This window comes from Schistocerca gregaria, chromosome 10 (genome assembly GCF_023897955.1).
Source record: "Schistocerca gregaria isolate iqSchGreg1 chromosome 10, iqSchGreg1.2, whole genome shotgun sequence".
NCBI classification, from domain to species: Eukaryota; Metazoa; Arthropoda; class Insecta; order Orthoptera; family Acrididae; genus Schistocerca; species Schistocerca gregaria.
Genome location: NC_064929.1, coordinates 208,500,779 through 208,515,697, shown reverse-complemented (window position 1 = coordinate 208,515,697; position 14,919 = coordinate 208,500,779). Strand labels below are relative to the sequence as shown.

Below are 14,919 nucleotides of genomic sequence, written 5' to 3'. Positions count from 1 at the left end.
ATTTAAAATGCTATTGTGATGTACTTATTAAGAGATACTATATTTTCTAGTATTTGAGAATGAGGGCACTTACTAACTTCCAGTAAGCCTTGTACACAGTTTCAAAACTTTTGCTCACTGACACACCACCCACTCCCAAATTCCTTACAAAATAATAAGAGGAAAACAAAACTTCATTATCGGGCACAACATTTTAATTTACTAGTATCAACAAATCTTGACAAACAGTTCAGGATGTATGATGTCATAAATGTTGCCGTGCATGATAAATTAGCTTTTCTTAAAATGGAGCACAAATGACCCAGAGTATACTCTTACCATCGTTTGATAATGAGAGCACTTATACCTGAATTGGAACAACAAAGGGGTTGATGCTCGAAGGCAGTTGAGTGTGTAAAGGTGCGATGTTATTTGTTAGCAGGTGTGTTCACATGCCATATGGCTGTATGTACAATAGCTGTGCAGTTGCGTACTGACTGCTTTCTCATGATGCATTTTAACATGCAGTGTTGAGTTCACTTTGCAGGATCGTAATGGCCTTGTCACTTAATGAATACACTCCTGTGATTCTAGCTGGCTGCGGTGGTCTCGCAGTTCTAGGCGCGTAGTCCGGAACCGTGCGACTGCTACGGTCGCAGGTTCGAATCCTGCCTCGGGCATGGATGTGTGTGGTGTCCTTAGGTTAGTTAGGTTTAAGTAGTTCTAAGTTCTAGGGGACCGATGGCCACAGCAGTTGAGTCCCGTAGTGCTCAGAGCCATTTGAACCATTTCCTGTGATTCTAGTTTATTGTTATTTCTGTATCTCAACAACTGCAGCAGGAAGCAGACTGTTTTTTACAATAATCAGAAAAATATACATTTAATTGATATTTTCAATATGAAAGGGGTGGTGAAATAGAACTGAAATGTTCATTTAAATACAATAACTCACAAACGTAAAGTAGTATAAAATACTTGCCTACTTACGAATACTGTAGGGTGCATGCAGTACATAATACTTGTGCAGGGGGGCATTCCTTAATAACAAGATGATATTTATTGAGGAAGTGCAGTAGACACCATTCAGTTAAAAATATGAAACACAAACATATAAAGTAAAAACAAATTATGGCAAAGGACAAATGCTACATAGTTCAGAGACACTTTCTTCATCAGTATGACCATTATGTGTGTTCTAATCTGTGCAAGAGCTGCTGATTACACCATTTCTGTGTGGTGCAAAACATTACTTCTCTTCTCTGTTGTTATTTGTGCCACTGCTTCCTTTAACAGTTTCTGAATTTCTGTCTCAGTGAAGTTTTTGTTATTTGTTGCCAAATAATGGTAATGTCCTCCCAAAACATGTTGATGGCTTTGAAGTGGTAGTGGTATGGTGGAAGCCTAAGAATGTGTGGCCATGTTGTTTAGCCACTTCATTCACAACAAACTGTTAAAACTGTAGCTTATTTGTTTTTACTGTATCCATCTGATGGAAATCATCCTGAACTTTCACATTGTGGCATTTCAGCCACCCTACAATCTTGCCATCGTCAGAGCTTTATCTTCAGTAATTGAATGGTAAGCGGCATTAGCCATTACAGTGACAGACATCTGGTTTAAGTTTTCTCCTAATGACAGACATTTGTTTTCCTTGATTTGTAAATGAGCCGTCAGATATGTATGAAACCAGATGAAATTTCAGCATGCCAACATAATAATTCTTTTGCCCCTCCCTAGAAGAACAGCAGAATTTCCGCATGTACTATTGTCTGTCCAGTCTTTTCTGGTGGAATGATGGCATATATCCACATGTGATTGAGCCATACAATATCTTTGAATGACACTTTAACAGTGTTTATTAAAAATTGAAAATGCCACACTCCAATATCACCGAAAACTGAGAACTCTGACAAACATTAATAAAGAAGTCTTGCTGCCACTGAATAATTCTGCCTCACAAAGAAGAGTAATGCATGTTTTTTTTCTAGTTGGTTGTTCTGTTCTATGACAATATTTGTGTATGTTGCAATGAGTAGCATCTTGTTAGAATGAGTCCAAGTTGCTTAATTGTTGTTCTGTCCTTCTCCTTTTACATGGTGTCCACAGTTTGGATGAGCTAGGCTCTTTCCCTTTTGCACAGTATTTATCTTTATAAATTTTGGTCTTCAAACTGTCTTTAGTTCTTTTGGCAATCTTCATTAGAGACAATATAATCACACTTCTCCTTCTCAAAATATTCACGTGTCTGGTCATGGAAAACACGAGAAGATTGCTGAACTTTCTGTTTAGCAGACACACTTTTCTGCACCCCTCTGCTGCAGGCTTCAAACATTCTATGGTACAAAATAATCTCTCAACACAGGGAAACAAAGCACACAGGGAAATGGATCACAGCTATTTAGGCTACTGGCTTCAAATGTTTGCAACTGGTTATAGTAGCTGTAGCGTAGAGAATTAACAAAATTGAATGGAACAGAATGTGCGACCAATTGCATTCTCTGATTAACTGTTCTTATGGTAGCAGCTCTGTAAACAGCTTCATGTCAGTCACTTTGTTGTTATCATCCAGATATAGTGACTTCCAGTAAACTGTAAACATAATTTCAAACATTTTCTTGCTGAAATGTTTTAATGCTTAATACCAAGTATTTAACACATTCATTCATTTTTAAAATAATCAGATATTTGAACTTGTTTTATTCAATGGAGTTTGATTCTTCAGAGAATTGGGGTGGCAGAGTTACTGTGCTTTTGGTAGAGGGAAACAACAGAGACAGATCTGATAGAGTAACTACCAGTTAACTCCAGATTCCTTAAAGAACTGAACTTGAATGCATAAAACAGCTTCAAACATCACGTTAATTTACAAATGAGTTAAATATTTGACACTTAGCATGTAAATCTTTATTGTTCAAGACACTCTGTTTTAAGCAAAAACTAATTTTTCCTGCATCTCATGTTTATGATGCTTTACCTCCTGAACATGCAGATATATAATTTTGCAGGTAAATTTAGTGGTATATGTGGATACTATCCATAAACTGTGTTGTGGGATAGAGCTAACAGTAAAGAAGTATAAATTAAAAGTCATGTCTGATGTTGAAGTTTTAGTGCATAAAAAGAGAAAGTGTGGCACTGGCAAGTGATAAACTTTTTCCTTTCACCATATCATTTTGGGGAAGGGGGTGGTTGTCAAGGATAAAAGTTTCATAAAGTTTTGAAATTATGTATAAAATTGTTGAAAGTCCCTGAGTGCTCTGATTCTCAAATGCTGGATCAATAAAGTCTGGAATTTAGCTTGCCGTCAGTTACACACAATTTTTGTCATTAATACTTGTCTTATTCTGTTAAACTTTCAGTGCAGGATTGTGTGTCTTAATGAGTAGATTATGATAGAATTCAAATTTTTAAATTTAGTCAATAACCATGTAAAATATTCAATTCCCCCCTCTCACCCCTCCCTTCCCCCCACAAGCCATTAGATATGCACCCTGCAAGTGGGTCTTGGGTCTTGGTTCTGGGATGGTTGCTTGGTAATATAGATAAGTAATATGACTGATTTGGAAAAGAGACTGACAGCTTTAAGCAATTTTATCTTTAATTTGAATGGGTCTGCTCCATTACACCAGAACCAACTTTTATTACATGAAAATTTAGGTTATGATGGACAATCTTGTGAAGAAATTTAACACTGACACACAAAAAAGTGTGTGTGTGTGTGTGTGTGTGTGTGTGTGTGTGTGTGTGTGTGTGTGTGTGTGTGTGTGTGTGTGTGTGTGTGTGTGTTTGCTTTGTTGAGAAAGGACAGATAATTTAAATCAATTTTATATTGCGTGCGTATGTGCATGCATTTGTATGTTTGTTGTACCTAAAGAACTGCTCTAACATTGGCCTGGTGTTGTCTACCCTGGAACAGGTGTGAGTTGCGAGACCCGATGTGAGGAAGGCAGCTACGGGGAGAACTGCTCGGAGACTTGCATCTGCCAGAACAACAGCTCGTGCGACCCGCAGACTGGGGAGTGTGTGTGTGCTGCTGGCTGGGAGGGCCCTGACTGCACACAGCCGTGCAAGCTCGGGTTCTACGGGCTGGGCTGCAAGCAGAGATGCCCTGAGGTCATATACGGTGCGTCCAGAACCAGCTATCCACATTCGTATTCCTTTACTGCTTTTCACGAAAAGAAAAGCTGCCAACAGAAAATGAAAAGTGTGATGGCTAATTGTTACATATGAAGCTGCAATTACAGTTAATACTAGCTATACCAATACATTTTAAATAAGCTGCATATTTGAAACAACCTTGGTAACATGTGGGCAGGCAATTTTTTGTTTAGAATATACTACAGAAGTTTCACTGGGAAGCCCTTACACTTCCTTGATGCAGTCCCTCTCTCTGTGATTTCCGTATTTATTGGAGCCTTGAAGAAAGACACGTGTGGCTGTCCATTTGCTTTCGATAGAGAGGTGTGTGCTTGAATACAGTTGTGGTTCTGTAAGCAACAGCAAACATTTTTTCATGAAGGCATTGACCATCTTGTCTCACAGTGTGATTAATGTATTAACAGTTATGGCAGTTACTTTTGAGATACTGCTCAGCTTACTTACTTACTTACTTTTCTTCTGTCTCATTTTCATTAGGCTGCCCCCCCCCCCCCCCCCCCCCCTCCGTATTGATTTGCAGTGATTGCAAAGATATGCTTAATATATCTACATCTACATGACAACTCTGCAATTCACATTTCAGTGCTTGGCAGAGGGTTCATCGAACCACAATCATACTATCTCTCTACCATTCCACTCCCTAACAGTGCACGGGAAAAACGAACACACAAACCTTTCTGTTCGAGCTCTGATTTCTCGTATTTTATTTTGATGATCATTCCTATCTATGTAGGTTTGCTCAACAAATATTTTTGCATTCGGAAGAGAAAGTTGGTGACTGAAATTTCTTAAATAGATCTCGCCGCGACGAGAAACGTCTTTGCTTTAATGACTTCCATCCCAACTCGCATACCATATGTGCCACACTCTCTCCCCTATTACGTGATAATACAAAACGAGCTGCCCTTTTTTGCACCCTTTCGATGTCCACCGTGAATCCCACCTGGTAAGGATCCCACACTGCACAGCAATATTCTAACAGAGGACGAACTAGTGTAAGCTGTCTCTTTAGTGGACTTGTTGCATCTTCTAAGTGTCCTGCCAATGAAATACAACATTTGGCTCGCCTTCCCCACAATATTATCTATGTGGTCTTTCCAACTGAAGTTGTTCGTAATTTTAACACCCAGGTACTTAGTGGAATTGACAGCCTTGAGAATTGTACTATTTATCGAGTAATCAAATTCCAACAGATTTCTTTTGGAACTCATGTGGATCACCTCACACTTTTCGTTATATAGCGTCAACTGCCACCTGCCACACCATACAGCAATCTTTTCTAAATCGCTTTGCAACTGATACTGGTCTTCGGATGACCTTACTAGACGGTAAATTACAGCATCATCTGCGAACAGCCTAAGAGAACTGCTCAGATTGTCACCCAGGTCATTTATATAGAAAAGGAACAGCAGAGGTCCCAGGATGCTTCCCTGGGGAACACCTGATATCACTTCAGTTTTACTCAATGATTTGCCATCTATTACTACGAACTGCGACCTTCCCGTCAGAAAATCACGAATCCAGTCACACAACTGAGACGATAGCCCATAGGCCCGTAGCTTTATTAGAAGTCGCTTGTGAGGAACGGTGTCAAAAGCTTTCCGGAAATCTAGAAATATGGAATCAACTTGAGATCCCCTGTTGATAGCGGCCATTACTTCGTGCGAATAAAGAGCTAGCTGCATTGCACAAGAGCGATGTTTTCTGAAATCATGCTGATTACGTATCAATACATCGTTTCCTTCGAGGTGATTCATAATGTTTGAATACAGTATATGCTCCAAAACCCTACTGCAAACCGACGTCAATGATATAGGTCTGCAGTTAGAGGGATTACTCCTACTACCTTTCTTAAACACTGGTGCGAACTGCGCAATTTTCCAATCTGTAGGGTAATTTGAAAAGTTCTTGGAATGGAACAGAAAGAAATGACTTACCTTAGTGAAACTTTTTTATTTTTCAGTGAGGTCTCTATGTACACCAACGCACCTGGTACAGTGATGTTCGAGTGTCTGGATCCCATCTTGAAAATTAGATTCATCCAGGCCTGCAAAATAGCCATTAGCTGCCAGTTCTATGTTTGAAGAGAATATCTCTCGACCAAAAACAGATTGATCTTTGAGTAGAGATAGAAGCCTGATGGAGCGAAATCAGGTGGCAGATCCAGGTTTGACAGCAGTTCGTATCTTACTTCATGTGTTTTTGCCATAGCAATGACACTTGCATGTTGGTGAACATTGTATTGGCGAGAGGTGACGTTCTTCCTTACGGAACCTGGCCTTTTTTCACATATCTTATGCCGTATTGGTATGTGGAGTTAGTGTACTATTGTCCTGTAATAGTTTGACCAGTGGGAAGATAATTTATCAGCAGAATCCTTTTTGCATATCAGAAAACTGATGCCATGATCTTTCTGGACGACTTTACTGCTTTAGTTTTCTTTGTTGGTTGTTGTTGTTGTTGTTGTGGTCTTCAGTCCTGATACTGGTTTAATGCACCTCTTCATGCTACTCTATCCTGTGCAAGCTGCTTCGTCTCCCAGTACCTACTGCAACCCACATCCTTCTGAATCTGCTTAGTGTATTTATCTCTTGGTCTCCCTCTACGATTTTTACCCTCCACGCGGCCCTCCAATACTAAATTGGTGATCCCTTGATGCCTCAGAACATGTCCTACCAACCGATCCCTTCTTCTGGTCAAGTTGTGCCACAAACTTCTCTTCTCCCCAATCCTATTCAATACTTACTCATTAGTTATGTGATCTACCCATTTAATCTTCAGCATTCTTCTGTAGCACCACATTACAAAAGCTTCTATTCTCTTATTGTCCAAACTATTTATCGTCCATGTTTCACTTCCATACATGGCTACACTCCATACAAATACTTTCAGAAATGACTTCCTGACACTTAAATCTATACTCGATGTTAACAAATTTCTCTTCTTCAGAAACGCTTTCCTTGCCATTGCCAGTCTCCATTTTATATCCTCTCTGCTTTGACCATCATCAGTTATTTTGCTCCCCAAATAGCAAAACTCCTTTACTACTTTAAGTGCCTCATTTCCTAATCTAATTCCCTCAGCATCACCCGACTTAATTCGACTACATTCCATTATCCTCGTTTTGCTTTTGTTGATGTTCATCTTATATCCTCCTTTCAAGACACCATCCATTCTATTCAACTGCTCTTCCAAGTCCTTTGCTGTCTCTGGCACAATTACAATGTCACTGGCGAACCTCAAAGTTTTTATTTCTTCTCCATGGATTTTAATACCTACTCCAAATTTTTCTTTTTCCTTCACTGATTGCTCAATATACAGATTGAATAACATCAGGGAGATGCTAACAACCCTATCTCACTCCCTTCTCAACCACGGCTTCCCTTTCATGCCCCTCAACTCTTGTAACTGCCATCTCGTTTCTATACAAATTGTAAATAGCCTTTCGCTCCCTGTATTTTACCCCTGCCACCTTCAGAATTTGAAAGAGAGTATTCCAGTCAACATTGTCAAAAGCTTTCTCTAAGTCTACAAATGATAGAAACTTAGGTTTTCCCTTCCTTAATCTAGCTTCTAATGTAAGTCGAAGGGTCAGTATTGCCTCGCGTGTTACAACATTTCTACGGAATACAAACTGATCTTTCCCGAGGTCAGCTTCTACTAGTTTTTCCATTCGTCTGTAAAGAATTCGCGTTAGTATTTTGCAGCTGTGACTTTGTTGGTATTGAATAAATATGTTACCGCTGTTTTGACTGTTGCTCTGTCTCTGGGATATAGTAGTTGACCTGAGTTTCATCTGTGGTCACAAACTGGCACAAAAAATTCTGTTGGTTGCTATAAAAACAGTTCAAATGATGTTTGGACATTTCCATTCTGATTGATTTCTGATCCTACATAAAGAGTTGTGGCATCCATCTATCAGATAATTTGCTCATATACAATTCCATTGTTAAACTGTGATATGCTAATTCAGGTGACATCTCTGCAGCATCAGGAGTTTCTCCACTTTCAAGCGGTAACCCTCCATGACGATTTTATGCACTTTTGCAATAATTTCTGCGCTAGAGGCACATGTTGGTTGATCACTACATTCATCGTCATCTAAGCTGTCCCAACCAAATTTAAACTCTGTTGTCGACTTGGAAACTTGAAGGAAATTGGCATTTCCTTTGCTTTCGTACCTTAATTTATGAGGTACTCAATGACTTTTCAGATCTTGATTTTTTAAATGATATTATTGTTATTATTTTTTAAAATTTCTTGTCTTCTCAAATCATTACATGGAAACAACAGCAAAGAGAAGTCCCATCATAGATCTCTACCCCTGATCTCTGATGTGTCATTGTGTTCACTCATGAAGGATGACCTATTATTGTGTGGGAACACCTTCATGTTTTGGTGGTGATTCTGCAAACGTTTGAAACTGTCCATGTAATTGTAGCTTGCAGAGTGGCATTTAACAAGTCATTCTTCCCGTGCTCTGTATCTTAATATATAGTACAATGAGAAGTACCCTCTGCCATGCACTTCACAGTAACTTGCTGAATATGAATGTAGATGGAGATGTGAAAGTAGATGTACACGCTGCAAGAAACTGTCTAATGAAGAACAGTCAAACATGGCACTGGTAGAGTCACCTCGAAGCTGGCAATCACAGCTCAAGTTTCAGAACATGGAGTGACGGTCACAGTGTGAAATACAAACCAGTTTAATATCACCACCTGATGCGGAAGTGTGCTGGCAGCAGGTTGAACCACAGTGGTGTAAGTTAATTGCATGGCAAGACTCTGTGGGAGTTTTCCATCATTGCTGGGTAGTGCCAGTCAGTAGAAAGTTGTCAGCAGAAGTGCACATTTACATTGCATGTATGTTTCGTCTAATGCAGGAAGACAGTGCTGGATTTGTCTGATGTCACTTTTTATATATTTCCATGTAATGTGACAGACCCCAGATGTATGAAGCCCAAGGCTAGCTTTTACACTGCCTAGAAGGTTCTTCATTTTTTGCAGGTGGTTGAAATACTCTCCAAGAGAAAACCGAGAGAGGGCAGAAATTGGTAGATATGGTGTACATATGCAGACAAACTAATGATTACAATTGCAGAAAAAACTGAGAAGCAGCCTCACAAGCTAAGCAAGTCAATAATGTGTTGGTCTACCTTTGGCCTTTAGACAAGCTGTCATTCAGTTTGGGATTGATTGATAGGTATGTTGGATGTGTCCTCCTGAGACATACTGTGCCAAATTCCATCCAGTTGGAGGGTCCTGCCCATAATGCTCCAGATGTGCTCAATTGGGAAGAGATCCAGGGATTTTGCTGGCCAAGGTATGGTTTGGCAAGCGCACAGACAAATAGTAGAAACTCTCACCGTGTGTGGGCGGGCATTATCTTGCTGAAATGTAACTCCAGGATGGCTTGCCATGAAGGACAACAAAACAGGGCTCAGAATATCATTGACATCCCACTGTGCTGTAAAGATGCCACTCGTGACAACCAAAGGGGTACTGCTGTGAAATGAAATGAAATGGCACCCCAGATCATACCTTCTGGTTGTCAGGCTGTATGGTGGGCGACATTGTTATTCCAACACTATCTGGGAAATGTCCAGAGAGGTCTTCACTTGTCATTAGGACTCTGTTCAAAGCAGGACTCTCTGAAGACAATTCTACTATAGTCAATGGGACTTCAGGCTGATGATGTGTCTGGAGATGCTCTGTACAACGATGGGACACCAAACCTGACTGTCGCCCATAGTATTGCTGTAACAACCAGGAGTGATACTCCTATCAACCAGTACTAATCTGAATAACTGCTTGCATGAGGGTCAGAGGTGGACCAACGTGTTATTGACTTGCTCAATTTTTGAAGATCTTTCTGTTGAATAAATCATCCATTTTTTCTGAAATTATAATCATTTGTTTGTCTGTACATGTACATATCAACTGATTTACATACCACTTGGCTAATTCCTTTATGGTGCATCTTTTTTGTCTTTAATGTATATGAGCTCGATTGGCTGATTCTTGTCGTAGCTGCACCGATGTATGGCAGAACGTGAGCTTTTGTTCTCTTTCATTCTGTTCTCCTTCTGTGCTCTTGTTACTGCATCTATGTGCTCCCAGCACCTTCTCAGTTTCCTTAGCCATGCTAGAGAGAGCTTTCATAGCTTGCAAGTCATATCTGAAAGTTAGATGTATTTCTGAGCCTTGCAAAAATGTCATTAGTTGATGCTTTAACTTATGTCTGGGTTAGTCTGCAGCTCCTAAGTGTTATCTGCCTCATTGCCCTGAACAACTGAAATGCGCGTGTATTACCTTCTTTCGGGCTTTCGCAACCGATGGTTGCTTCTTCAGGAAGGAGAGGAAAAGACGAAAGGATGTGGGTTTTAAGGGAGAGGGTAAGGAGTCATTCCAATCCCGGGAGCGGAAAGACTTCCCTTAGGGGAAAAAATGGACAGGTGTACACTCGCGCGCACACACACACATATCCATCCGCACATACACAGACACAAGCAGACATATTTTTGTTCATGTGCCTGTCTGCCGGCGCTTTCCCGCTTGGTAAGTCTTGGAATCTTTGTTTTTAATATATTTTTCCCATGTGGAAGTTTCTTTCTATTTTATTACCTTCTTTCAGTATACAAATGTCATTTCAGTGTTTCGTATACAGATTTCATTTCAGTGTTTCGCCAATTGTTTCCAGTGCTTCTGGTTACACTGAGCTTTGTGGTTTTATTCTGCAGGTATTCGTGCATGCGACCACGTTACTGGGCAGTACTTGTGCCGGCCAGGTTACATAGGACTCACCTGCGAGCATCCGTGCCCTATCAATACGTACGGCCTCAACTGCCAGAATAAATGCACCTGCAAGAATGGGGCGGACTGTCACCATGTTACAGGTCAGTATACAGTGAAACTATAAGTTATATGTATGTGTATACGGTTGTAAAGTGATGATGTTCACAATTTCACAAATCAAAAGAATTTTCGAGTTTGCCATACAAGATTAAAAATCTTACCTCAGTGCTACTGCACAGTTGTTAAACATTCATGCTATTATAGAACATTTCGGCTAAAGTTATATGCTGTCAAGGAGACATTTGCATCTCTTCTCCCATGACTTATGCGATTACCAATTGCAGATGGCAACAGCAAGGTACAGTAGATGAGTACCACTTTATATTGTCAAATGGTCATCTAAAATCAGTAATAATAAAGAAATTATAACTACCTAGTCCTCCTTATCTGATTCCTTGTAGAGAATTCTCTCAGTGAACTTTTTGCATTTGATTAACACAGAATTCCAAGATTTCGACCATATTCTACTCACCAGGTAATGTTGTAGGTACTATAGGTCTACACACACACACACATACACACACAGCGCCCCATCTTCAGTCATAAAGCTTCAGTTCCTGAGGTTCACCTTCTATCGTGACACTCCTGTCCTCAATCAGTTTAGTGCCTTCTGTGTCACAAACAGCATGTGAATGTCTGTGGCAGGTTCCTCGCTGATGTTCTCCCCAACCATTCTGCTTAATGAATTTCATTGTAGCTTTGTTTGGTAAGTTCCAGATGCTGACAATTCCTGATGATGTGTGCATCGAAGTCCTCTGTCATGTCAACCTAAGTTTTTTGTGGTTTTTATTTAACCAGGGCATGCCTGGGGTCGATTTCCTGCTTCTTTCTTTTCCATTTATGTGACTGTTATTCTGTGGATGTCAGTTGGCACTGTTCTCATAGTTTGACAATTTTATGACAGGAGTTGTTCATAGACAGCCAATCTCAGTGTGCCCAATCTCATTCATTGCCATAACCACCTGTTTGGTATGTGTCAAATTCCACCAGACTGGTGCTGCGTATTAAGCACAGTGCCAGTGCAGCTGTAGGAGCATGTCAGGCTGTGAATCCCAGGTGGTGCCAGTAAGTTTACAGATGGTGACATTTCAAGAAAATACTTTTAGCTTTGTTTCTTGGCAATGATCTTTGTACATGCGACTTCAGTCCAGCTGTACTCTCAGGTGTTTCAGAGTATCGTAATGGCATACTTGTCCTTTCCAGGATGTATTTAAATTTCTCTTGGCTTCCCGGTTTCTCAGATGAGAGGCAAAGACCTGTGTTTTTCTGGGATTTGGCTTTCGGTTGTTACCTCATAACACTTGCTGATCTCTCAGAGGACTGCTGTCAACTTAGTCTCCACTTCCTCGAAGGTTTTGTCTTGAGCTGCAGTTGCTGTGTCATCTACACAAACAAATCGTCTTGTTCCGGGCTTGATTGGTTTGTATTTGTATAGCAGGGGTGTCAATACATTACCCTGAAGGAAGTCATTCTTCAAGACTGGCTCCTCTTATTATACAAAATGAAAAAACTTCCCGTTTTGCAGTGAACATTTGTAAACAGTGTTAAACAGTAGTCTTTTGTGTTGGAATATATCTTTGCAATCAGTTTCTTATGGTTGATGCTGCCATATGCTACTGATGATGGATCTATGAATGCAATTCCAGTAACTTGCAAGTATTCGACCACGGCATAACTTTCCTGGGGCAAAAACCTGACTGGTCATTATCAAGGTTTTTATTGGCATCTTGTAAGATCTGATTGATGGTCAACCTTTCTGGGCATTATGCAGTTGGCAAAGAACAAAAACTGGTCAGAAGTGTTTAGGATCTATTGGTTCTTTTCTACGCTTCAGAGTGCTACAACTTTGAACAAATGTGTCAGTATACTTGGAGACATGCATGATACACACCATGCTGTCTTAGAGTATATTTATTCACAACTGGTTTCGATCGTGGACTATCTTCACAGTACTAGCACAAAGAAGGAAACAAAGTGAAAATTTGGAATATCATCACAAGTTACATTTTCATCGGAATTATTAGTTGGAAGAATTAAGTGAAGAAAAGAAAACTGTTGGGACAACTTTGTACGTCATGCGCGCTATTTAACCAGAAAAGATTTTTTCGTATTCTGACTAATTATTCTCACGGGAATGTAATTTGCATTGATATTCACAGTTTTCACTTTGTATCCATTTTTGTGCTAGTTCTGTGAAGATAGTCCATGATCAAAACCAGTTGTGAATAAAAATATTGTAAGACAGCACAAAGTGTATCATGCATTTCTCCAGGGATACAACACTGGTTTCACACCAAAACTTAGGAACATAAAAAGGACCAAATATAGTGTTTAGTTTTGCAAACAGTTAAATCAGAATTTCAGCTGCTCTGTTTCCTTCTGTCAGTCAATCACAGCATAGAGCACGTGACATGACTGTGTCACTGTGTGTGAATGACTGGATAATTCAATGCAAGCTGTGTGCATTTTAGGAATGTTGATTAGCACTCATTTCCCTACAAGGGTTCCTTCTGCTTTCACTTCTGTGACCCTGACCCAAAGAAAATGTAGCAGCAGTTTTTGTCACATAATACTGAATATTGTAAGGTAACTGTACTATATAAAATATGCATCATAAAAGATTAAGCTTATTCATTACTAATACTGTAGCACCCAGTGGCAGTGTACACTGACTTAGCAAACATCATGGTATAGTGGGGCACAGGTGTGTTGTATACACACCATACTCCCTCCGTGCCAGCTGCACTAGTATACGAGACCTTCTGAGAAGTGGTTGTGCAAGTGATTTGTGTAACATGTGACGACGTCATGAGCTGATGCTTCCCAAATGAGTGGGAATTTCGATCTCGGCAGTGCTGCACGAATTCCACTTCACATTTTCAACCGTATACAGGGTGTATCATGAATGGTCCAGCCACCCTCAATGACTGTGACAGGTGACATCTGAGACAGGTCATCAGTAGTGACAGAAGAACAACAGTGCAACAGATACAGCTCAATTCAACATAGCACGTGCTAGAAACATACCCCAGTGGACAGTTCATACAAACACGGATTCTGGGGGTGTGTGGGAGCCACTGCTGCACAGTGTCACTGGGTATAACGACTTTAATTTGTTGCCACTCACCAGAGATGGACACTGGAACAATGGCATAATGTGATGTGATCAGAGGAGCCACAATTTCGACTGCACTGTGCTGATGGGAGGCACCATTTGTGGCAGACTACATGATTCGATGGATCCCATCTGTCAAGAAGGTGTGGTCCAAGGTGATGGTGTCTCTGATAAGGTAGGAGGTCCATTTTCTTGGTATGGAGGGACCTCCAAATTGTTCCGGAAGGTACTTTGAATGGTCTGCGGTATGTTGAGCTGCTCGGGGACCATCTGCACCCATTTTTGCCCTTCCAACACCCTGATGTTCTGCTTTGTTTAAAGATGATAACGCAATGCCACATCACTTACACGTCACCCAGAAATGATTCCAGGAACGTGCAAGGGAGGTCTGAAGAATGTAACGGCCCTCTGGGAGCCCAAATTTGAACCCCGTCAAACATATCTGGTGTGTCACGGAGCGCAGGTTCCGTGCCGTTGATCCTGCACCCATGAACAGACCAGAATTGGCTGTCTCTTTGCAAGTGATTTGGTGTTACCTGCTTCCTGAGGAGTACCAGGGACTTGTAGACTCATTTGCATGGCATTTCATTACAGTCTGCTGGGCCACAGGAGGCTCAAAGTATTACTTGGTGCCTCTCATCATGACATTTGCTAAGTCAGTCTATTAAATGAAATTTACCTATAGACAGCTGCTGGAGATTACTCCAGTGTTGGCACTGCACAGACTTTTTTGTGATTATTACAACCCTACAGCTACCCCCCCTTCTCCCACACCCGTATGTACAATCAGAGAATCAGTGTACGAGTTAC

General features: G+C 40.5%; 1 protein-coding gene across 2 annotated transcripts in view; it reads left to right on the top strand.

The window, feature by feature from the left end:
* The window catches only part of LOC126293266 (protein draper), a 356,553-nt gene that overhangs the window by 322,476 nt on the left and 19,158 nt on the right, over positions 1 to 14,919 (top strand). For both annotated transcript variants that reach the window (XM_049986389.1, XM_049986388.1), the window contains 2 exons: positions 3,896 to 4,102; positions 10,880 to 11,035. In XM_049986389.1, coding sequence (XP_049842346.1) covers positions 3,896 to 4,102; positions 10,880 to 11,035 — 363 coding nt within the window. The remainder of the gene's footprint in view (positions 1 to 3,895; positions 4,103 to 10,879; positions 11,036 to 14,919) is intronic.